We start from the raw sequence: 23,957 nt of genomic DNA on the forward strand, positions 1-23,957 counted from the left end.
GTTCTAGAAACTGTGGTAACTCTACCAGTTATGGAATACAGTGGTTGGATAAAATACTGTTTTTAACATTCTTATTGGATAACAGCAAGGTGTTGGCTATCTTGGCACAGACTACTTTAAGTTCTTTGTTCTAAATTTACTATGCTTCTGTACCAGTGTTACACAAGGTGAGCATACCAGTTTACCATGTTTCTAACCCTAATCTTGCATCAAGGGTACACAGGGATGAGCTCTAGCTGGCTCCCTTCCTCGGTTCCCACAACTCCCAACCTTTGTTTTTGTGCCACAAGCACAGACTGATAGATTCTCTGCAGGGCCCTTTGCAGCAGGCCAATCAGGCAGGGCAGCATTAGGAGAACACTGACAGTTAAAAGAAGTACAACAATCCCTGTTTTAACTAAAGACAAAACCCATCCTGTGAGACTCCATCATTTAACCCATCAAGCCATCTGGCATCTTCTTTATGATGCAAGAGTCCATCTTCAAGTCCTTGAATGCACTTGTGTATTGCAACTGAATGGTCAGACTGATTCATACAACACATTCCCTCAAACTCCTCACATCCATGTCCATGCATCAATAACAGAAAGTCAATTGCAGCTCTATTTTGCAACGCAGCATGATGTACCGAGTCTAACAGAAGTTCACCTAGTGCTTTCCCCAGCTGCTTACAAGGGGAACAAAATCTAGAACATACATCAATTCGGACAAAGGAAACAACTCCTAAGACAATTACAGTGGGGATAGGTTGGACTGGATGATCTTCGAGGTCTCTTCCAACCTGGTTGATTCTATGATTCTATGATGTATAATAAGGCTGTAGCTAGATAAAAGAGGATAACAAGTAAATCTTTATACTCCATTTTAGCACTACCAAAAACAAAATAGCTACTCCCTTCCTCAGTTCTCACAAGGGAAAACTGAGACAGCTCAGAAGTGAGAGGGAGAACACAGCTGTATAGGGTTAACACTCCAGGGGAAGTAACCCTGAACCTGACCCTAAGGGTCTTGACCCCTCCTCAGGGGTGAGTCTGAACACCACGGTGATGGTTAGCCCACTCCCCCCTTCCTGTCCCATAAAAGCAGGGATAATTCCTGTTCCTCTCTCTCTCTCTTCACTGCTCTCTGCATATCTCTCTGCATCACTCCGCTCCCTGCATACCACCATACCACGTAGCCATCACCCACGAGGCAGACAAAGCCACCATCACAAACTCAGGTTGTATTTACACATTTTGTATTTTTGCTATTTTTCCCTTCCCTATACCTTTTGCAAACTTCCCTACCTCAGATACCTTTTAAAGTTATTGTTAAACTTCTTTTTCTTTTTAACTTCCAGATCGAGTGAGATTGATGTATTTGGGTGTGCTTACCTTTCCTCTCTACTTCTAACCCCTTTCTTTAGGGAAAGGAGGGAGGAGAGGGAAGGGCACTCCACAAATTGTTATTGGTTCTATCAAATTTAATATTAGAGTCTCTGGGAATTTAAATTAGAACCGAGACAACAGCAGACAAGGAGAAATGTTAAAATAACAGACCAGACCAAACAGAAAGAAATGCTTCATCACATAGAAGAGAAGGAAAATGAGGGAGAAGAACATGAGCAGCTGTTGATAATTTGCCCAGCTCTAGGTACAATAGCTTCCCCAGGTATTCAAGGGACCACATGTTGCAGTTGAGGAATACACACAGGGCCTTGCAGAGGGCAATTCATCCCATCTGGCTCTTCCATCTCCACCTATCCTTTAGGTGATTGATGTCCCTTCCTTACTTCTCCTACTACTGTATGCTAGAGACAGATCCTTGGGTCTGCCCTGCTTAGAAACAAGCATATCAAGCTGCAGAACACCTTCAGTGGTCCAGTGAGATTAGAAAAAGCAATACTTTAAGCACTAGTGGGACACATTTCCTTAAGGATTGATGAAATAAGACACACTGATTTCCCCAGGTCATGTTGCAGTCTAACTCCAGTCAGCTACCTGATGTTACAGAATCACAAACTGGTTGTGATGGGAAGGGACCTCTGGAGATCAACTCATTCAATCTCTTCCTCAAGCAGGGCCTCTTGGAGCCAGTCTAAGTCGTTCTGCCTTCACAATAATAGTAACTACCCACCAGACTACAGGCTTTATCCTTCAGCTTTTTTTTTACAGCAAATGCATAGAAAATGGTATGTTCACCACTGGTTTCTTTTCTCTTGAAATTAAACTCCTATGGGAAACTCACTGCTGTCCCTGGGGAGTGCCTTTTCTCAGTGCTGCTCCACTCCCATGGATGAAAAAGGCATTCCATTCTTCATTTTCCTTTAGAAGTCATCCTCAGAGACAGGAAGAGGGGAAGGCCATATAGGAGAGCCAGTACTGTCCATCTCCTGCTGGTTTGAGCTGGATTTTGTGTGACTTATGTACATTTTCTCCCTGCCTCAGTACATAACTCAGCAGTACATATCTGCCCAGAATGATCTATCACAAGCTTCTTTGCTGCTAAACTGAGCCAGTAAGTCATTCACATCTTTCCAGATGTTTCTGTTTTCTGAACTAATAGGAACCACATGTACTGCTGGCTCTCCCTGAAGACCTGGGCCAGCACAAACAGAGAAGAGGGGAATACCCCACTTGACTTTTAGAATGAGGTACTTGCTTGCCTGCAGGAACACAATCAGTCCATAATGCTTCACAAGTGAAGGCTCTAACAAAGACCCTGAAATGCTGGGACAGGGTGCACAGAGGTGTGACACATTGGTGAAGATCCCCCATACCTTCCAAAGGTTTTGATTCTTTTAAAGTTTGAACTAGCACCACAAAGTCTTTGACACTTGGAGTAACAACCAAGCACTACATGCAGCAATCTTACTGATAGCAGCAAGTAGCCATGCAATTTAAGACACGAGCCATGAGCAGTAGCCTGTTTTCTCACTGAACTTTAGCCCAAAAGTCAGTGTTTATTGTAATGGCAATAAGTCCAAGAATCTGAGCTTTCTCCTCAGTACTAAAGAAAAAAAATAGTTCCTTGCAAAGTACTTGCATCAGTTCTCAAGTGTTTCCAAACATCAAGACAACAATGGCAAATGCATGCCATGTCTTCAGCCAAACTTAGTAGTCAGGATTTAAGAGAGTGTAATGTTTTAAATCAGAACAAAATGGGTCAAAAAACCCCAGCAGGTTAACTTCTCTGTTTCTGTTTTCCCAACACCGAAGTGAGGGAAAAGTACCACACAAAAACTTGGGATGCACACACACAAAAGTGAGACAGGAATAGAGTTACTGATCAAAATCAGAAAATCATGGTGCAATGCATAATTACCTTAGTCTGTTTGCAGAAAAAGCACAGCACAAAGCAGCAGCAGGCAGAAGCAAGCGAGCTGAAAGCCCAAGCTAGAAAACTACTCCCCCATCCCACCTTGTCCCACTGTCATCCCATTTGAGAAGACAACACACAAAACCCCAGAACGCAGAAGCAGTAACCCAAACAGGAAGCCTCTCATCTCCCATGTTACAATCTGAACTTCAAGCCCCATTAGAGTTTTTTCCAGCCAGTACTTTCGTTTTTGAAACTGGCATGGCATAACCACGGTATGAATAAAAGCAGCAGGTTCAGCTCAAGCCATGACAGAGAGGAAAAGCTGTAAAGCAACCTCACCATGCCAAACCAGCCACAGAACAAGGGGACACAGTCTCAAGTTGTGCCAGGGGAGGTCTAGGCTGGATGTTAGGAGGAATTTTTTGCCAGAGAGAGTGATTGGCATTGGAATGGGCTGCCCAGGGAGGTGGTGGAGGCACCATCCCTGGAGGTGTTCAAGAAAAGCCTGGATGAGGCACTTAGTGCCATGGTCTAGTTGACTGGCTAGTGCTTGGTGCTAGGTTGGCCTGGCTGATCTTGGAGGTCTCTTCCAACCTGGTTGATTCTATGATTCTGTGTTTGTAAAGACTTCAGTCCCTAATTTGGCCATTACATTTTTGTGCAGATTTTTTAAAACAATTACTGCATATTTGAAATTAAATTTTAATGACAGGAAACAAATTACAGTCTATGGCAGTCCAGATCTGGACAGGGGAATTCAGGCTGCCAAACCACACTCAAAAAACCCTCAACAAATTAGAACTCTACCTTTTTCTTTCCAGCATTCAGTTTGTGGGTTTCTTTTTCTTTGCTTTCCCATCCTTGCTTAAGTATTGATCAAAATAATTTCCATCTATCATTTGTTTACAGATGTTCACCAAAGCAAGTTTTACTGATTTGCACCACAGAACTGTCTTCAAGTGCATTAGAAGGTGGAACATGTTTTCAGCTTAAATGCATGGAGTTGGTTGTCTTTTCAGTTCTGACTGCTAAACAACAGCACTATTAGGAGAGACACACTCCAGTGAAATGTGACTCCAGGGGAAATAGATTTCAGTAGTAGTGGAGCCATACACAGTAAAGACTTTTTTTAAAAGGCCCAGGGTTCTTCTAGAGTTTTTCTTTTCCAATTGCCTATCTCTGGCCAGGCTAGATGTTTTATAATGCTCCTCTCAAGGGACTGACAATCAACCTGTGCTCAGTAACTACTTTTGTCTCCTGCAGAGATCCTGCAAATTTCTCTATTGAAACTTTACCTCCAAACTCAGTTTGAGTCCTTTCTTCACAAAAGCACTCAGACACAGTTAAAGAGAATCTCCACAACCCTATGCCAAGCTAAACAATTAGTCCACCCTCGTTGTAATTCCTCACTTGCAGTTGTGAAGTTTTGACATACAACCACAGGATATTTTTATATACACTACCAGAAAGCTTCTCTGTCAGTAGCTTGCAAGGTATGACAAAGCCACTTATTCTGTCCAGGAACAAACTAAATAAAACATGGTTAGATTTCACAATTAACTGAGTTCCATTTGAAGTCCAGGGAATTTCAAAGACTGACAGGTTACTTTCCTCTCCCAGACAAGCAAAATGGCTTCCAGAAAACAAAAAGATCTTGAACTCTGCCTCCATACCCCTGAGAATGATTGTTTTTTAATGAAACACTTTGAGAGCCCACATTGCTGTCAGCTGTCTGCAGCTTGTTTTCTTTTTAGCTTGTAATATAGTTAATAAAAACCAGATACAACCTTCAGCCTTGCTTTAGAAGCACATCTTGGAAATTGGACTGCTCTGCTAAAGTCGTCATAAAACAAGAGTTTAGGACGCATCTGAAGAGCCACAAACCAAACGGTTCTTAATATGCCATAAAATCATTGTTCATGCATGTGCATGCACTCAAACAACTCATGTTGCACTTTCCCATTTATAGGGAAAGCCAGTCCAGTTCAGGAAGACCACACACTCTGTCACATGCAGCACCTGTTAGGGAAGTTTAAGCATCATTTTAACTGTTTCCAATCTCAGTAACCCTCCTCCTGCCTCCTTCCTGGCAGGAGTTATGTCAATTAAAATGCTGTATCATGCAAAATGTCCTCTAGAAGCCTTCAGCTGGCATCCCAGATAGCAATTTCCTCTCCTTTTAACTCTCCAGCCACAGCCTTGGCCAGGACAGAATATGAAATGTAGCTTCACAGGTAGCACAGTACCTCAAATTTCATCCAAAAAGTCTCCATGTTGCTGTCAATAATTGTAATTAATTGCTTGTGCTATCTATAGACCTCTCCTGCACTGGAAAAAAATCAAGTGAGAGCAGGTGGCCACTGGGCTGAAGTGCCACCAGACTCCAGGCTCTCTGCATTTGTATCTAAACAGTCATTTGTGGAAAAGCTTGGTACAGTAACTTGGCATCTGCATTTATGGCTGCAAATTTCCTGAGAAACTTGCACATCTAAAACCAAACAGTTTAATTCCACTCAGGGTACCATCTTCAGGAACTGATGTTTTTTTGGGTCCTGCTTATCCAAAGCCCCAAAACTGTGAGCAAATAAGGACAGACAGGCACAGAGACTACACAAGAGGGAGCACCAACTTCTTTGGAAGTCATGTGGGCACACTAGTGGCAAGAGAGCCCTTGAATCTTTGGCTTCAAGTCCAGTCACCTTGAGACACTGATATATCATGCCCTTGTTAATCATGGACCAAAGCACTGTTCAAATATACTCCTCATGTCAGACTAACCATGACACTAGAACTTATGTGCTCTTTTTATAGAGCAGAAATATGCAGTCAGATAAAAAGCAATAAAACTGTAGTCATGCTTGGGATTTCAGGTTTAAGAATCCCAGTATGAGATGTTTCCACACACAGTTACCGCTGCAGAGGCATAAAAATGCAAGCCATAAATAGCAGAAGCATCACTAGATGAGGACCAGTGAGGTAAAATCCCTCTCATTGTAAAGGAAGGTCATGTTCAGGACCACCTGAGGAACCTCAGCTTACATAAATCTATGTGACCTGATGACAGGCATCACAGAGTTCTGAAGGAATTGGAAGATGTAGTTGCAAAGCCACTCTCCATAATATTTGAAAAGTTCCTGGCAGTTAGGTGGAGTTTCTGGTGACTGGAAGGAGGGAAACATGACACTCATTTTCAAAATAAGTGAAAAAGAGGACCCTGGAAATTACTGGCCTGTCATACTCATCTCTGTGGGAAGATGATGGAACAGATCCTCCTACAAGCTATGATAAAGCACATGGAGAACAAGGAAGTGATTTGAGACAGCCAACATGGCTTCACTTAGGGCAGTCCTGTCTGACAAACAGTGTCTTTCTACAATGGTGTAACTACATCAGTGGACAAAGGAAGACCAACAGATGTCATCTATCTGGACTCATGGGATCACAGGATATCAGGGGTTGGAAGGGACCCAAGGAGATCATCGAGTCCAACCCCCCTGCCAGAGCAGGACAGTACTATCTAACACAGATCACAGAGGAACACATCCAGACAGGCCTTGAAAGGCTCCAGAGAAGGAGACTCCACAACCACTCTGGGGAGCCTGTTCCAGTGCTCTGTGACCCTTACGGTAAAGAAGTTCCCCCTTGTGTTGAGGCAGAGCCTCTTTTGCTGCAACTTACACCATTGCTTTTTGTTATATCCCAGGGAGCAGTGAGCAGAGCCTGTCCCCCCACTCCTGGCAGCCTTCAGATACTTATAAACATTTATCAAATCCCCTCTAAGTCTTCTTTTCTCAAGACTAAGCAGCCCCAGGTCCATCAGCCTCTCCTCATAAGCCATGCCCTCCAGTCCCCTCATCATCCTTGTAACTCTCTGCTGGACCCTCTCCAGCAGATCCCTGTCCCTCTTCAACTGGGGAGCCCAAAAATGAACACAGTATTCAAGATGAGGTCTCAGCAGGGCAGAGTAGAGACAGAGGAGAACCTCCCTTGATCTGCTGGACACACTCCTCCTAATACACCCCAGGGTCCTGTAAAGGAGACAGATACAAATTTGATTGCTGGACTGTCCAGCGGATAAGGAATTGGATGGATGATCACATACAAAGGGTGGAGATGGGTGACAAGTGATGTTTCTCAGGAGTCTGTACTAGGACAAGCACTGTTCAATATCTTCATCAAGGATATAGTCAGTGAGGTTGAGAGCACCCTCAGCAGATCTATAGATGATACACAGCTGAGTGGTACAGTTGATAAGACTGAAGGATGAGTTGCCATCCAGAGGGACCCTGACAAGCTGGAGAAGTGGGCTGAGGACAATCTCATGAGGTTCAACATGGAAAAGTGCAGGGTCCTGCACCTAGATCAGGACAATCTTCAATATTAATACAGGCTGGGAAATGATGAAATTGAAAGCAGCCCTGCGGAAAAGGACTTGGGGGTGTCAGTGAATGAGAAGCTGGACATGAGCCAACAGTGAGCACTTGCAGCCCAGTAGGCAAATCACTTCCTGGGCTGTGTGCCAGAGGGTCAAGAGAGATGATTCTGCCACACTCCTCTGTTGAGACCTCACCTGGAGCACTGTGTCTGGCTCTTGGACCCCCAACACAGGAGAGACATAGACCTCCTGGAGTGGGTCTACAGGAGGGGCGCAAAGACCATCAGAAGGCTGGAGCATCCCTTCTACAAAGCTTGAAAGAATTGGAGATATTCAGTATGGAGAAGAGCAGGCTCTGGGGAGACTTTATAAGCTACATTTCAGTAACTGAAAGGGACCTAAAGGAAGGCTATTGAAGGACTGTTTAGCAGGGTTTGTAGCAATGGGACGAGGGGGAGTGATTTTTAGCTGGAGCAGAGTAGGTTCAAGCTGGACATAAGGAAGACGTTATTTACAATGTGAGTTGTGAAATACTGGAACGGGCTGTCTAGGGATGTGATTGAGGCCCCATCCCTGGAGACACTCAAGATCAGACTCAGTATGGCCCTGAACAGCTTGGTCTAGTTGGAAGCTGTCTCTGCTCATTGCAGGGGAGTTGGACGAGTTGACCTTTGAAGGCCCCTTCCATCCTGAAGCAATCTTTGAATCCATGTTGCTAAAAGCAAAGGTGGTGTCAGAGTCCAGCAATCTCCCCCTCACATCTTGTTCAGCTATGCAGAGAGGGCAGCAAATGGCAGTTATAGGAAAATATAAGAAACAGAGCCTCTTGATCTCATTCAAAAGAGATCTTAGCATCTCTGAGCAAAGGACATTCTTCATCTGCAGCCAGATATCTCCCCAGTGGTCAATCTATCCAGCAAGATGAAAGCTGAAAGCTTCATCCATGGTCAGTTAAAGCTGTGAGAAAAATCTTAAGAAACATTCTTACATGTCACACTTCACAGCTGGGATGGCATTGTTTTTACCAGAGCTTGTTCTGATGGCACAAGGTTTTTTCTCACTCATCAGTTAAAAATCATTCTTTTTTATACTTTTTTTTTTTTCTGCAGATAGAGGAGGGATATTTGTTAGCAAGGAAGTTCAGCTGGCCCTTATATTAACTAAAGATGGTTTGTATTAGCAGGACAAAAGTTTAGGATTATGCCCGAGCACAACAAATATCAGACGCTTGCAAGACATTTCTGCTCCATCTCAAGCTAGAGATCTGAAGTTCTCCATTTAGGCACCTAACCCTTATGCAAGCAAAACAATTGTGGACATAAGTAGCTTTGCCCTTCTTAATGAAAAAGCAACCACAAAAGCAACAAAACAACAACAAACCCCAACCAAATGAAACAACAAAACCCCCAACCAAACAAAAACAACCAACCAAAACTCCACCACCGCCACAACAACAAAACCCAACAGAAAAAAATCAAACAAGGACAGCAAAACTCCAACTTGCCTGCAATCTCTCTGTGAAAGTACTGTAGAGTTTTGCATTTTTGCAGAATTAAGAGGAAAGAATTTGGACATAGCTTTGGCAGTACTCATTCAAAAATAATGAGTTATCCCAGAAAAACATTATTTTGCCAAACATCTTCCACACAGATGCATGCTTGCATTGTTCCTCACTTGTGTTTGGAGAAAACAGTAAATAGTGCTGTGCCAAATACCCAAGCACAAGGTGATTTTAGTAGACCACCTTCTTTGGGTCCATAATTACACACTACTGTTAGTGTCCCAACAAAACACAAACATGTAAAACATCCTAGCGTAGCACCCATACACCTAAACCAAGGGCAACGATGAAATTTAGGGACAGAAAAGTTTCTTCCTTCTCTAATAGTGGATATATTGTTTTTCTCCAGCAAATAGTCTCATTGTCAGGGTTAGAAAAAACATAACATCAGACATATATGCTGTGCTAGGTGTTTTAACAGGGAAGGCTGCAGCCCCCTAGGAAAGCCACACCTCTCTGCTACACTGTGAGATGCCTTAATTCTCTGTGCTCATTACAGGGGCTGCAATCCCAAGCAGGCTCAAGAGTTTCACTCACCAGCCTAGAAACAGAAGAGTTAATCAGAACTGGGAGGGAAAGTAAAACACACACCAAAAATATCTGGGTTGAGACAAAGAGGCGAGATAGTTTTACTGGGAACAACACAATGCAACCTCAGCCTGTCTGCAAAAAATGCACAGCAAAATGCAAAAGCAGCAGCAGATGCCAGAAATAGAAACATTTCTCCCCACCCAAGCATGCAGAAGCCAGCCCAGTGGAGAACACCAACAGCCCAAAACCAAGACACCAGAATCAGCAACTGGAACAGGAAGCCTCTCATGCTGCAATCTGAACTGCAAGCCCCAGGATACTTTGCTCCAGTCAGCACTTTCATGCTGGAGCTGGCATGACAGCACCATAGTATTGAATATCAGCAGCAGATTCGACTCAACCCATGGCATCCTCCACCCTTTATTCTATACCATCTACACCATGCCCAGCAGCAATTAACACCATACATCATATATCATTTACTGTCCATACTCACTCAACATGACATCCGTTTGCAGCACACTGATGACTTCTCTACTGTAGGTGCTCTGCAGCTCCACTCTCTTCCAGCACAGTGTGGAAGAGTTCAAGACTGCTGCAAATGGTGGAGCAGTGTTTTCACCTCTGGGGCAGTCGGCCTCACTGACTCCTTCCATCTCTCCAAGGGAAAGCAAACTGTGGCCTGCATTTTGGCTTCCAACACATCCAACTGCTGGGATCTCTCGTACCAGGAACACATCTGGGTTTTACCTCTCACAGTTTGATGGCACCAGAGTGCACTCTGCTAAAGCTTTATACTCTTGTGGGTTCCACTTGCCAAGCTGTCAGATCCATGCAGCCCAACAAACCCAACTGGCCCTCTCCTCCGCCTGGCTTGGGAGTCCCTTCAGGAGGATCACAGCCAGTGTCAGCTCTTCTGTTCTTTTTGGGTGACTTCCCACTGGAAATGGGGGCAGAGTTCTGTCCTTGTAGTCCTTGTGCAGCCAGTGCTGAAGTGGGTTCTCCATCCCCCTTCCTCGTGTCCTTCCCATGGTCACGTAAGGAAAACCACAGGGTAGGCCATGGTGTATACCTCGCCCTCAGACAGGAAAATGCCTGCTTCCCAGGGCTGAAACGTGGGACCATACAGGTGGGGAACAGAACATGTTCTCCTTAGTTAGGGTGACCCTTTGGGACAGTTCCTACACCGCTGAAACACAGACCTATAGAGGAGAAGGGAGACTCCCTCACGCTGCCAGAGCAGGCTAACCGTTCCACCTGCTCTTTGTCCTCGGCCTTCTCCCAGCCGAGAGAGACAGAGCCAAGCCCCTGGCTCTTCCTCCTCTTCCTGTGATCACCTCGCTGTGCCCTCACCCCTTGCCAGCGGAGCTGCTGTCCATGTGCACCTCTCTGTCTGAGCAGGAGCAGCTGACAGCGGCACAGCCTGCTTCTCTGGTGCAGCTGCCATGCCAGCTGGCCTGCCTGCGGGCCCAGAGGCCTCCTCTGGCCCCTGCGCGCTCTGGACACTGAGGGGAAGGCTGTGACAGGCCAGGCCCAACACAGCAGCCAGTTTGCCTTTACCTGCCACCAACACAGCAGCCAGTTTGCCTTTACCTCCCACCAACACAGCAGCCAGTTTGCCTTTACCTCCCACCAACACAGCAGCCAGTTTGCCTTTACCTCCCACCAACACAGCAGCCAGTTTGCCTTTACCTCCCACCAACACAGCAGCCAGTTTGCCTTTACCTCCTACCAACACAGCAGCCAGTTTGCCTTTACCTCCCACCAACACAGCAGCCAGTTTGCCTTTACCTCCTACCAACACAGCAGCCAGTTTGCCTTTACCTCCTACCACACAGCAGCCAGTTTGCCTTTACCTCCCACCACACAGCAGCCAGTTTGCCTTTACCTCCTACCAACACAGCAGCCAGTTTGCCTTTACCTCCTACCAACACAGCAGCCAGTTTGCCTTTACCTCCTACCAACACAGCAGCCAGTTTGCCTTTACCTCCTACCAACACAGCAGCCAGTTTGCCTTTACCTCCTACCAACACAGCAGCCAGTTTGCCTTTACCTCCTACCAACACAGCAGCCAGTTTGCCTTTACCTCCTACCAACACAGCAGCCAGTTTGCCTTTACCTCCCACCACACAGCAGCCAGTTTGCCTTTACCTCCTACCAACACAGCAGCCAGTTTGCCTTTACCTCCTACCAACACAGCAGCCAGTTTGCCTTTACCTCCTCCCAACACAGCAGCCAGTTTGCCTTTACCTCCTACCAACACAGCAGCCAGTTTGCCTTTACCTCCTACCAACACAGCAGCCAGTTTGCCTTTACCTCCTACCAACACAGCAGCCAGTTTGCCTTTACCTCCTACCACACAGCAGCCAGTTTGCCTTTACCTCCTACCACACAGCAGCCAGTTTGCCTTTACCTCCTACCACACAGCAGCCAGTTTGCCTTTACCTCCTACCACACAGCAGCCAGTTTGCCTTTACCTCCCACCAACACAGCAGCCAGTTTGCCTTTACCTCCTACCAACACAGCAGCCAGTTTGCCTTTACCTCCCACCAACACAGCAGCCAGTTTGCCTTTACCTCCCACCAACACAGCAGCCAGTTTGCCTTTACCTCCCACCAACACAGCAGCCAGTTTGCCTTTACCTCCTACCACACAGCAGCCAGTTTGCCTTTACCTCCCACCAACACAGCAGCCAGTTTGCCTTTACCTCCTACCAACACAGCAGCCAGTTTGCCTTTACCTCCTACCAGGTTGGAAGAGACCTCCAAGCTCATCCAGTCCAACCTAGCACCCAGCCCTAGCCAGTCAACCAGACCATGGCACTAAGTGCCTCATCCAGGCTTTGCTTGAACACCTCCAGGGATGGTGCCTCCACCACCTCCCTGGGCAGCCCATTCCAATGCCAATCACTCTCTCTGGACACCTTCCAGCACCTCAAGCAACCTCTTGTTTGGTCTTTACTCCAGTACATACTCTGTAAATTCTCAGGGTGAATTTGTCTCTTTAAATATTTGCAAAAGGAGACCCCATTTTGGTAGTAGGATTCTTGTGCTTCATTGCAGTTAAAATTACTGGTCCTGTCTTCTTGGATAATTGAGGTAATTTTTATTGTCAGGGTGACAAAGCTGGTGAGGGGCCTGGAACACAAACCCTATGAGGAGAGGCTGAGGGAGCTGGGGGTGTGCAGCCTGCAGAAGAGGAGGCTCAGGGGTGACCTCATTGCTGTCTACAACTACCTGAAGGGAGGCTGTAGCCAGGTGGGGGTTGGTCTCTTCTCCCAGGCAACCAGCAACAGAACAAGGGGACAGAGTCTCAAGTTGTGGTGGGGGAAGTCTAGGCTGGATGTTAGAGTGAAGTTCTTCCCATTAAGAGGAAGTTGTTGGCAGAGAGAGATTGGCATTGGAATGGGCTGCCCAGGGAGGTGGTGGAGGCACCATCCCTGGAGGTGTTCAAGCAAAGCCTGGTTGAGGCACTTAGTGCCATGGTCTGGTTGACTGGCTAGGGCTGGGTGCTAGGTTGGACTGGGTGATCCTGGAGGTCTCTTCCAACCTGGTTGATTCTATGTTCTAAGAGATGCCAGAGTGGAAGAGTCAGAGAAGGTAGCAGGCAAAATGACCAAGGGACAGCAGCTTCAGGCAGCCTGCAGCCCCATCTACTCCATGTGGTTTTAAAGGCCTGCAGGGGTTAATAGGGTACACTTCTAGTTCCTCTACAGAGACAAAACTATGGAAGCAAATGACTGCTTGTGGATATTTTAAACAGAAAAGAAAACACATGGCCCCTTGGAACTATACTTGCTGTTTCTCCAGCAAGTATACAGAGAATGACACCAAGAACAGATATCCTAGGCCTACAACTAAATGCAAAATCGTTATTCCAACGAGCAACGAGGGAACAATTTAGGGAGCATGCTTCAATTTTAAAGGTTCTCAGATGAACAAACCAGAAACACAAACAACTCATGTACACTGACTCAAAAAATATGTAAAAACCACAAAATATCTTAGCTGTGTAAAACAGAAGTTTCTCATCACGGTGAGGAACATTCCTGCAAACTATGAAAGCCAACTTAGAATGAGTAATTAAAACCATCCTTTTCTCTCTCAGATGTTACTTTGTGATTCTACCTACAGGCTAATAATGACCAAAACTTAATGCAGAAGAATGAGCTTAATTAAAAATAGGTGATTTCAACTTATACAATCGTAGATTTCATTTAAAAACCTTAGTCATGTGGATATGGGATGATAAATTAGTACTCAGTGGAAAGCTACAATGCACATCTTTAAATTCAAGTCTTTAAACATGTTAGGAAATAGTTTCACAGAGCAAATTCATTAGGTGGTCTGGGCTCAAATGCAGAGCCAGTTGCACTCAATCCAAAAACCCAGCAGGAGTGTCCATGGCTCACTGGGGGTGGGAGTTGTGCACTCTCCAGGGACAGCAAGGCCAGGAGGGATTTTAAGAAGTCATCTAAACCAACCTTTGCCAGAGGATGAACTGTGCCTTAAACACTGCCAATGTTTAGAGTCTTCTTTGTTTAACTCTTACTTTAAAACTTGTGTAAATGATTTTATAATGCTCTCAGAAAATGAACTGCAGGGCTTTGCAAAGTGAACCTCAGAATTATTCTCTTCTATGTCTAATCTAAAGGTTAGCAATTAGTTCTTGTCTTGTGAATGGGGAATTTGGAGAACAAGGTTTTGGGTTATTTTTTTAACTGTCTTCTCTGCAATAATGTTTCACAAATGTGAATAGTCCTTTAGTCCTTGCTCCTGCAGACTAAACAAAGCAAATTCTTTCATTTTTTTACACGTAAAATGATGTTGTCTAGCACATCTTTCTTGACTCTCTTCACTGGACTCTTTTCAGTTAGCCACCAATCTCCTTGAAACATGGTGCCTGAAACTGGGTATAGTATTCCAGCTCATTAGACCTTATTAGAGTAAGCAGTTATTTCATGTGAAGTTAATATGGAATGCTTATTTATTCAATCTAGGATGAAATTTGCTTTTTTGCAGCAACATCACATTATTGGCACAATTTAGCTTGCCACTCACTAGAATCTGCACATCCTTTTCCCCAGAATTACCACACCGAGCCAGCTCATCTCCATCCTCTCTCTGTTACTCACTTTGATACTTACCATTTGCCATTAATGAAGCAAATCCTACTTATTTCACCTAACTCCAGAAATGAATTCAAATAACTTTTTGTTCTAATCTATTCCTCCAATACACTTCCAGCCTTTGTTGACAATAATTGCTTGTGAAAAATCTATTGCGTTATCCAAGCTATTTTATTAAACACATTGACTAGCATAAAACTGATCTAAGTAAAGCTTCCTTATCTATTTAAACTATGCTTCCTGCAGCTGGCTATGAAAACATCAAAAGCAGTCTTCATCAAAGCCTCCTACCAAATGTAAAGGTGCACCACCTTTGCAGCCTCTCTGTTCTTAAGTCAGTTCTTCTGCCACAGAAGGAATTATTTCCCCTATTCTCAGAAAAGAAGTATGGGAAATATTTTCCCTAGAATGAACATTAAACCCAACTAAAATGCATATTTTGATTTGTGAAGATCTTCAGGATAATGAATACTATAAAAGTACCATCAGGAACTGAGAACTGGTTCTGAACTTTCAGGTTCTGTTCAGGAATATCTCACAGTAATGCCTGCGAGTGTATTTGTAAAGAAAAACTTTGAAAAAATGGGCAACCCTACTTGATGGAAAAAAAAACCCAACCCTTTGTAATTTATGAGCAGGCATGAAGCTAGGCTAAAATCAAATCTAACTCTAGATATTCATAGAATCAACCAGGTTGGAAAAGACCTCCAAGATCAGCCAGTCCAACCTAGCACCCAGGCCTAGCCAGTCAACTAGACCATGGCACTAAGTGCCTCATCCAGTCTTTTCTTGGTCATCTTCAGCCTACTGCATCTCTTCCTTTCTGGTGGTGCTAGTTAACTCTTTTACTTTGAAATCCAATCAGGAACATGTACTTGTTCACATCTGCCTAACTTTTAAATCTTTGTTGAGGTGACTGCTTCCTATACTGTGCTTCATCAGTCCAAAATGAAAGCCACCATTGCTAGTTCAAAATATTGGTGCCATATGAGTGCTTGTCTTAGACATAATTAGGATCAATGTTACATTCCATATCAATCACGTCAAGGAAACAGGCACTTTCCCTCCTAATACAACTGTATTTCCTTTAATAGAAACGCTCAATTCTTCCAGCTACACTCCCTGAATGTAGATTAAGATCTTGGAATGAAAGTAAATTAAAACTGGCCTTTTATTTTTCTACAGACTTTGGTGAAGTGTTCATAAAAAGACTGAATGAGCACTTAGTGTCATGGTCTAGTTGATTAGATAGGTCTGGGTGCTAGGTTGGACTGAATGATCTTGGAGGTCTTTTCCAACCTGGTTGATTCTATGGATTCTGAATCAGTTTAATTGTCATCAAAAATTTCCCCTACCTGTTGCATTTTATTAATCTGTAACTGCTGTCCTACACACTCAGGCAGAAGTAGTAGGTTCTTAATTAGTCTATTTGTATGTACAGATTATGTTATGTAGATGATATAGAAGTTTAGGGATGCTCACATGCAGGACTAGGTTGCACACTGAAGCCACCATGCCAGGCAACTGTTCAAAGAGAAAGTTCCAGGATTCACAAACTTGATGGAGGTCCTGTAGCAATCCATCAAACACCACAGCCATAACAGATTAATCTAAACCATTTGATTTCATTGGTCTGATTTTTAATACTGTACTTGAGCTTACAAATAAAATATAACCTTAATATTTAATTTATTAAGTTTTCACATTTCCATGTAAAACCAACTGCCAGTTTAAAGTAAAAAGAGCTTTGTGGTGCTAACAGCTCTTTTCTTTAACTTATTCACTTATTTCTTGGACAACAGTATAATTTTATAAGAGTAGAGAAATGTGTAAACATAAACATTCATCATTTTCTTTTGTAAATTGGTTGATACAAATATAATTTACTATAAACATTTTGTTTGTTTTTGCTACACACAGTTCTATGTTGGCATCACACAGTACCCAATCTTTCAGAAAAGCAAGATTTATGCATTTTTGCCTTCTAACTCCCAGTATATCCATTGCCAGCAGTGGACTTCATGTTCAAAGAATCAGACTCACAGTGTCAGCAATCTAAAATTAAACTTCAGTACAAGATCATAAATAATCAGAAATGAATGTCTCATTTTCATATCATAATCACCAGATACTTCAAGGCCAGGATCCAGGTCACCCCAAATCAATGAGTTCACCTATATGGAATTCACCTATAGTGTCCCATCATTACAGATTCCCATTTCAGTTTTGAAGTTTTATCAGCGTGGGGTTATAAAGTGCGTAGCATCACAGCTTCAGCGTAAGAAGCAAAGCCTCTAAATCTTTCTGGGCCTCTTTGTCCTGAAAGAAACAGACAATCATGCATTAACTTAGATAGGATAAATCCCTTCATTTGCCTAATACATGTCTACCCACATTTCTCTACTAACAGCAGACATAACACACAACTCTAACAGCCACAGAATGTACAAGGCTGCACAGTAAGTCAATTCATCAGTGACTGCAAAAACAAAGTTTGAAGTGAAAACAAGAGCCAGATGGCAGTCCTCCCTTTACAGTTCTCTTAGAGCACTCTAAATGTTAGCCACAAGTAGCCCTCTCGGCCTTTCAGTTTAGGCTGTAGCTTTTATTGCTGTACTTTGCATGAAGTACTACTGCCTTGCCTTATACTTTATGTAATCTTGCAGCCAACTGTGTGCAGGTTTTCTGAAGGTACTCCCATGCTGATTACTCATTAGTTATTGTGCAATTAGGAAGAAAACATTGACCAATGTAATTAATGGCATAGGTTAGATTATGTTTTCAGTGCACACAGCCATACCTACCAGTAATAACCACCATGGACTAACTACGCCCTTGCTATCTTCCATACCGGTGTTTGTGGGCTCTGCCTGTGCTGCTGGACTCATGGCAGAGTGGAGCCAGTGGAGGAGCAAGAGGCAAGTAACTTGCTATGCTCAGAGCCAACACCATATTATACCTCCCTAGGACATAAGGGAAAGGCTCCTTTCCAGCCACTAAATGCATCATTTCCACCGGGCTTTAAAGCAAACCCATCCCACAGACACTTTTGCAGGCAATCAGTGCTGAAGGCTTTGGCTGTCCCATGTATAATCTGTTCAGAAAAGGGTACATGCATGTAAATCTGTAAACACAGTACAAAACCCCTACTGCTCTACTTATTTTTTTTGAAACATCATCTGGATATAATCCACTTAATTTACTTGCCATGACTAAATTTCTGTTCTGCAAAATGCACCTTGGTCTCTGAAAAGTCAGGACCCCATACCTCTAGGCTGCAATGGGTTCAAGGGTTCAAACACCCAATCTATGCACCCATGTGTACTTGGTCTCTGAAAAGTCAGGACCCCATACCTCTAGGCTGCAATGGGTTCAAGGGTTCAAACACCCAATCTATGCACCCATGTGTACTTAGTCTCTGAAAAGTCAGGCCCTCATACCTTAGGTTGCTATGGGTTCCAGGGTTCAAACACCCAATCTATGCACCCATGGGTACTTGGTCTCTGAAAAGTCAGGACCCCATACCTCTAGACTGCTATGGGTTCAAGGGTTCAACTGCCCAATCCATGTGTACTTAGCAGTGCAAATCAGAAGCACCTGCATGTCACCAATGTTGTGCAAGTATTTCTAATGACAGAGACCAGTATTGCTTTCCCAGCTAACACCATAGGTAGTTCTGGAAGAAAATACTGTAGGCACTGAAGTAATCACTGAATTTTATGATCACTTCATTATCCAATCAACTGAGGAGCTGGAATAAAATACAGGACATCTTAAAGCACATTTTACGGGTGAAGAAATTCCTGCTTCTCTTTATTTTGGTTAGTTGTCTGTAATGTCATGGAGGAATAGAGAAGAATATTGAGATGATAGAAACCATATGCCAGACATGTCAAACTACATTATATTATTGGTCTGGATTAAGGCATTAATACATTAACTGGACACTTCTCTTGGAGTTGCTGCCTTGCTCCCACTGGCAACAACAGGCTAAACTATCTGCCTAATCATTTATCAGAGGGCTTAAAAAGGGTACACTGCAGAGCCAGTAAGCCCTTGCCAAAATACGTGAACAGAAGGAAATGTCACACTGAATTCAGCACCCTTTAGACTCCGTGACACTACAGGCTGCCTGGAGCACCATTCCATAGCTTTCAATTAAAAAAGTGGGAAAGTCAACATTTTAATTATTTTTATCAATATGTTGATTAATTCAGGGAAAACACACTGGGGTTGTACTGACTGTGGTCCCTTTGTGAAAATTATGCTACATTTGATTAAACAAAAAAGTAGAATGCCAGACACTGTGCCATGCTATTGAGGAAGGTTTAATGAGTTGTAAAGCTCCAAACAAGATTGGGCAATCTCCCCTTAGTCTTCCTCTGGGTTTAGGATCATACTGAGAGTTAGTTAGGAGAAGAAACTGCAAATGTGCAGTGTCCTACCTCTAGGTTGTCAGTTGTGACAAAACTACATCAGTAAAAGGAAGAATTGTTATTGTTGCAAACTACTTAACAGGCTGCATTAACTGATCCAGCAGTTTCCAGTCAATAATAACTCAGATGGCAAAAGCACTGAAAAATTCAGTAATGGCATTAAAAACAAAGCTCAGAATGGCCACTGATGGTCAACTATTACATCATATTTGGACAGAGTCCTTCCAGACCAAGAGGTGTGTCATACCAAAAGGAGAGAGAAGACACAACTCTGCTCTCCACTTTTAAGGATGCAAACATCATTGATGCCCAAAAGCTTGACTGTTAATGGGAAGACAAAGCCATAAATGCTGTATTGGGTCAACTCTATTTCTCACTGATTTCTAGGTCTGTGGCTTTCTGAAAATGAACAAATAATTTGGGTTTTGGGTTTTTTTTTCTTTGTTTGCTTGCTTGGGGGCTGTTTGTCTGGTTTTAGATGGGCAGGCTTTGATATCCCTTTGGAGCACAGCAGGGAAAAGACAGAAGAGGTGCAATTCATAGGAGGAATGCAACACATTTGTGTCAGTTCCATTTATTCACCCTGAGGCTTAGTTCAATGCTGACTGAATGCACAGCCATTTTCAACACTGACTTTCTACTGACAAGGCTGACATGTATTAAACACATCTTATCTCATTTTCAGAGTTGAATGTGAGTTCAAAATGTTCTGCAAACAGCTACACAAAAGGTATCCAGATTACAGGGTCAGTGACTGTGTTTTCCCTTCTTCCTATTTAGTTACTTTCCTTTTATGTTTCACCATCCACAAGGGATATGTTCAGGAAGCAAAAACCTGGGAGGTCAGCGACTAAACAAGGGAAGAGGGGGAGTTGAAAACAAGAGCAGCTAGTGAGAAAATGGGAATGTTGGCTTAACTGGAGGTAGGCCACGTTTTGACAGCTAATTTCTGCTGAAACAAAAATAATTCTGACTTCACAGGTAAATGTGCTTGTAAAAATTAACCAGCAGTTAAAGCAGAGGCAGGAAGATAATGATTTTGCCTTCCATTTCTGCTAATTACTTCCTTATGCACTAAGCAAACTCAATCCAGGCACTGCATATGTGCACACTTGTTGACAAAGTCCCAACTGTCAATGGAGAATGATACACCCCCATGACCAGATGGTTACACCAGCCAACTATAACATAATTGTGTGCAACCACTGCCAAATCCCAGGCTGACATATATCTTGTGGGGTTTCCTTGAAGTCAGCGGGGCTGCACGGTGTATTAAATGAGCTGGGCTGCAGGGGTGGTCCAAAGCTGTACTCTGATATGCAGTAACGGCAATAAGGTGTTAGGGTCACTTATGCTTTTTGGGTACAGCTGTGTCATTCCTTCACAACTCCAGAAGGAATTCTGGACTGTAACAGAAGAGACTCTCAACCATGCATAGAGATCATTAGAGAGTAATATAAATCACACAAAGCTATATACTATCCCTTCCCAGGTTCATGACAGGCTCTTACAGATGATGTGACTGTAGAAGATGTCAATCTACATACAGTTGCATAATACTATGTTTCCCTTAGGTATTTCAATAAACCAATGCAATCAGCCACTTACCACAGAATCATAGAATGGTATCACCTGGAAAAGTCCAACCATTTTCTAACTCTGCCAAGCCTGGTGCTAAACCATGTCCTTTAGCACCACATCTATGCGTCTTCTAAGCACCTCAAGGGATGGTGATTCAATAACTTCCCTGAGGAGCCCATTCCAGTGTTTGAGAATGCTTTTAGTGAAAAAGTTTCTTCTAACATCCAATCTAAACCTTCCCTGGTGCAGCCTGAGGCCATTTCTTCTCATCACAGAATACATTCAGTTGGAAGAGACCTCAAAGATAATCCAGTACAACCCCTGACCCAGCACTGAAGGGTCAAACACTAAACCATTTCCCTAAGCACCAGGTCCACGTGTTGCTTCAACACTTCTGGGAATGGTGACCCCATCACTGCCCGTTCCAGTGTTTGATAACCTTTTCAGTAAAGAATGATTTCCTAAAATCTAGCCTACACTTCCCCTGGTGCAGCTTGGAACCATTTCCTCATTCCAACCTCCTTTTAGCTAGTTGTAGAGAGCAGTGAGGTCTCCCCTCAGCCTCCTCTTCTCCAGACTGAACAACCCCAGCTCCCTCAGATGCTCCTTGTAGGTTGTGTTTCAAATCCTTCATCAGCTTCACTGCCCTTCTCTGGACCCATTCCAGGACCTCAATATCTTTCTTGTACAAAGGGACACAAAACACAACACTCAAGGTGTGGCCTCACCAGTGCTGAGAGAGGCAACCACTTCCCTGGTCCTGCTTGTCACAGCATTTCTGATACAGGCCAGGATGCTGTCAGCTCTCTTGGCCACCTGGGCACACTGCCAGCTCATGTTCAACCAGCTGCTGATCAACACTCCCAGGTCTTTCTCTACAGTTTACCAGCCACACTTGCAGCCTTCCACACCACTGCAGTACACCAGAAAATAGGGCATTTTATGCTCAGGATTTTAAGTGAGCCATGACTTCTCAAGGCTTTTAGGATCAAGACAAGGCCTGATTTAAAATGTGTAGCTGACAGCAGTTCCACAATTTCTGAATACACTTCAGGTGAAGGAGAAAAACACCCTCTCACACCTACAAGACTCCTGGTCTGAGGACTGCTGTTGAAAAACTACAGAATGACAGAATTCGTTTTAGAGTAACTGTCATGTAAAATTTTTACCCTCTAGTTCTTTCATCACTTTAAAGAGTAAGTGCCACCTGTAATCTTCTTTCCTTTTACTGTTATACACAACATGGAGCCTTTGGGGGTCAAGACATTCCCCCGTCCATGTGCCACCCCCACCACGAGGCCTTCTGTGCCATTATCACTGAAACTGCTTGAACAAACCAAGCCCAGTAACAGCCCCTTCAGAAGGATGCCTGTTGAGGCTTTCCTTCACCCTGTATGTTGACCCTGAGACACTACATTTCAAAGACCTGGATGCTTGAACTCCTGTGGCCATTACAACAATAGGAAACCAGCTGTGAACCTCTTCAACCTGCAATATACCACCACATCTGTGAACACTTCTCCCACTCTGCCCCTTCATCATCAATGTGCCAGAGGAAGAGATAGACTCCATGCTTGAGGGATCATCTGTTTATCAGTCATGCTGCACCATGAACTATGCTAAAACTGCGTTAACTTTGATATGATGTTGAAATGAATACTTAGTCATGAACTAGTCAATTTAATCTTAATAAGCTCAATATTTATCAGGGTAGATTTCATCCTTATGTATGAAACTACTACACTATAAAAACAACCATTCTCATTTTCTGGAATTGCTTTTGGAGAGAGAGAAAGAGTGAGCAGACAATGCAAACAAACCTTTTGGCTAGAAGTTCAAAAACATGCAAGACCAAATCAGACTGATCACCAAGACACAGAAAAATAGGAGGCCTCAAATTCTTTTATCAGCTCTTCTACAAATGTCTCACTTTTGCCAGCATTTTACAGTTTGAAATCTGATCTCTTCATAAAGAGTTTTCAAAAGGCCCCTTCCATGAGCTTGCAGCACTCACATGCAGTGTAAACAGGATCACTAATTAAGGAATAGCTTTGTGAAGTATATTCAAAAGATATTTTCATTTTAGGTTGGCAGTAGCTATGAGGAAATTCTTGTTTTACTCCACAAACAGTATTAGCAGGAAAACAATAGCCTAGAATTCTAAATTAACACAAATCTCAATATTTCCATTACTTTGTAATTGAAGCACCATGGACTGTGCATGACATTTGGAGAACAAATGGGCATAGAAGATAGAATGTCCTCTGAAAATGACATTCTGCATCGAGCTGAGGTTGAGAAAAAAACCCAAAAGCTCTGTTTGATAAGAAAACAAAAATACTTTTTAAAAGTCAACCTTTTTTCTCCTCAAAATCTTAGTAGGGACAGATAGCCAGAGCAACTTCAAGTGAGATGTGTTGGAAATACTCCCCTAAGGTCTGCTATCTATGTCCAATCTATGGTGATTGGAGGAGGCATTTCTTGGGAAACCCACTGTAGGAAATGCAAGTTGTATAAATGATCTCTTGTAACAGGAACAACTGATGGTTGTTGAAGTTTATACTCTGTCCTTCTTTCCATCCCTCTCTAACTCCCATTCTTTTACTCACAGACGATATAGAAAATGCAAATTAATGACCAGGGAGATCAGTTATGGTAATGTAAAAAAATGCAAGAAAATCTTACAGGCATGGTTCCTCCTCAGCAGTTGCATTCTTGTGCACACATTCAACCAGTGCTCCTGCCCATTCTTACATTTACCTCCCCCTCCATACGTAATCTGATAGAGTTTCAAATGTCACTAAGGCTGAAGGCAGAGTCTTTAACTGAAGTCTCCACATCCTGTCATTCTACACCTGTAACAAGTGAATGCCATCTCTGTAACATCTAAATCTCTCTCACTTGTTAATTTCAAGTCTGAACTGCCTTCACTTGTAATTGCTGGGGAAAAGGGAGTGGTTTTGAAGTCATGAGATCTCTTAAAAAATAACTTTGTAAAATACATTCTCAGCTTCAGGGAAGTTATCTTCCGTATCTTAAGTACAA

The 23,957-nt window shown here is 43.3% G+C and overlaps 1 protein-coding gene across 1 annotated transcript in view; it reads right to left on the minus strand.

The window, feature by feature from the left end:
* Positions 1–16,527: 16,527 nt before the first annotated feature.
* The window catches only part of RMDN2 (regulator of microtubule dynamics 2), a 46,071-nt gene continuing 38,641 nt past the window's right edge, over positions 16,528–23,957 (minus strand). Inside the window, exon 11 of the mRNA XM_064158214.1 lies at positions 16,528–17,214. Coding sequence (XP_064014284.1) covers positions 17,161–17,214 — 54 coding nt within the window. The 3' untranslated portion in view covers positions 16,528–17,160. The remainder of the gene's footprint in view (positions 17,215–23,957) is intronic.

This window comes from Pogoniulus pusillus, chromosome 18 (assembly GCF_015220805.1).
Source record: "Pogoniulus pusillus isolate bPogPus1 chromosome 18, bPogPus1.pri, whole genome shotgun sequence".
In the NCBI taxonomy this organism is placed as follows: Eukaryota; Metazoa; Chordata; class Aves; order Piciformes; family Lybiidae; genus Pogoniulus; species Pogoniulus pusillus.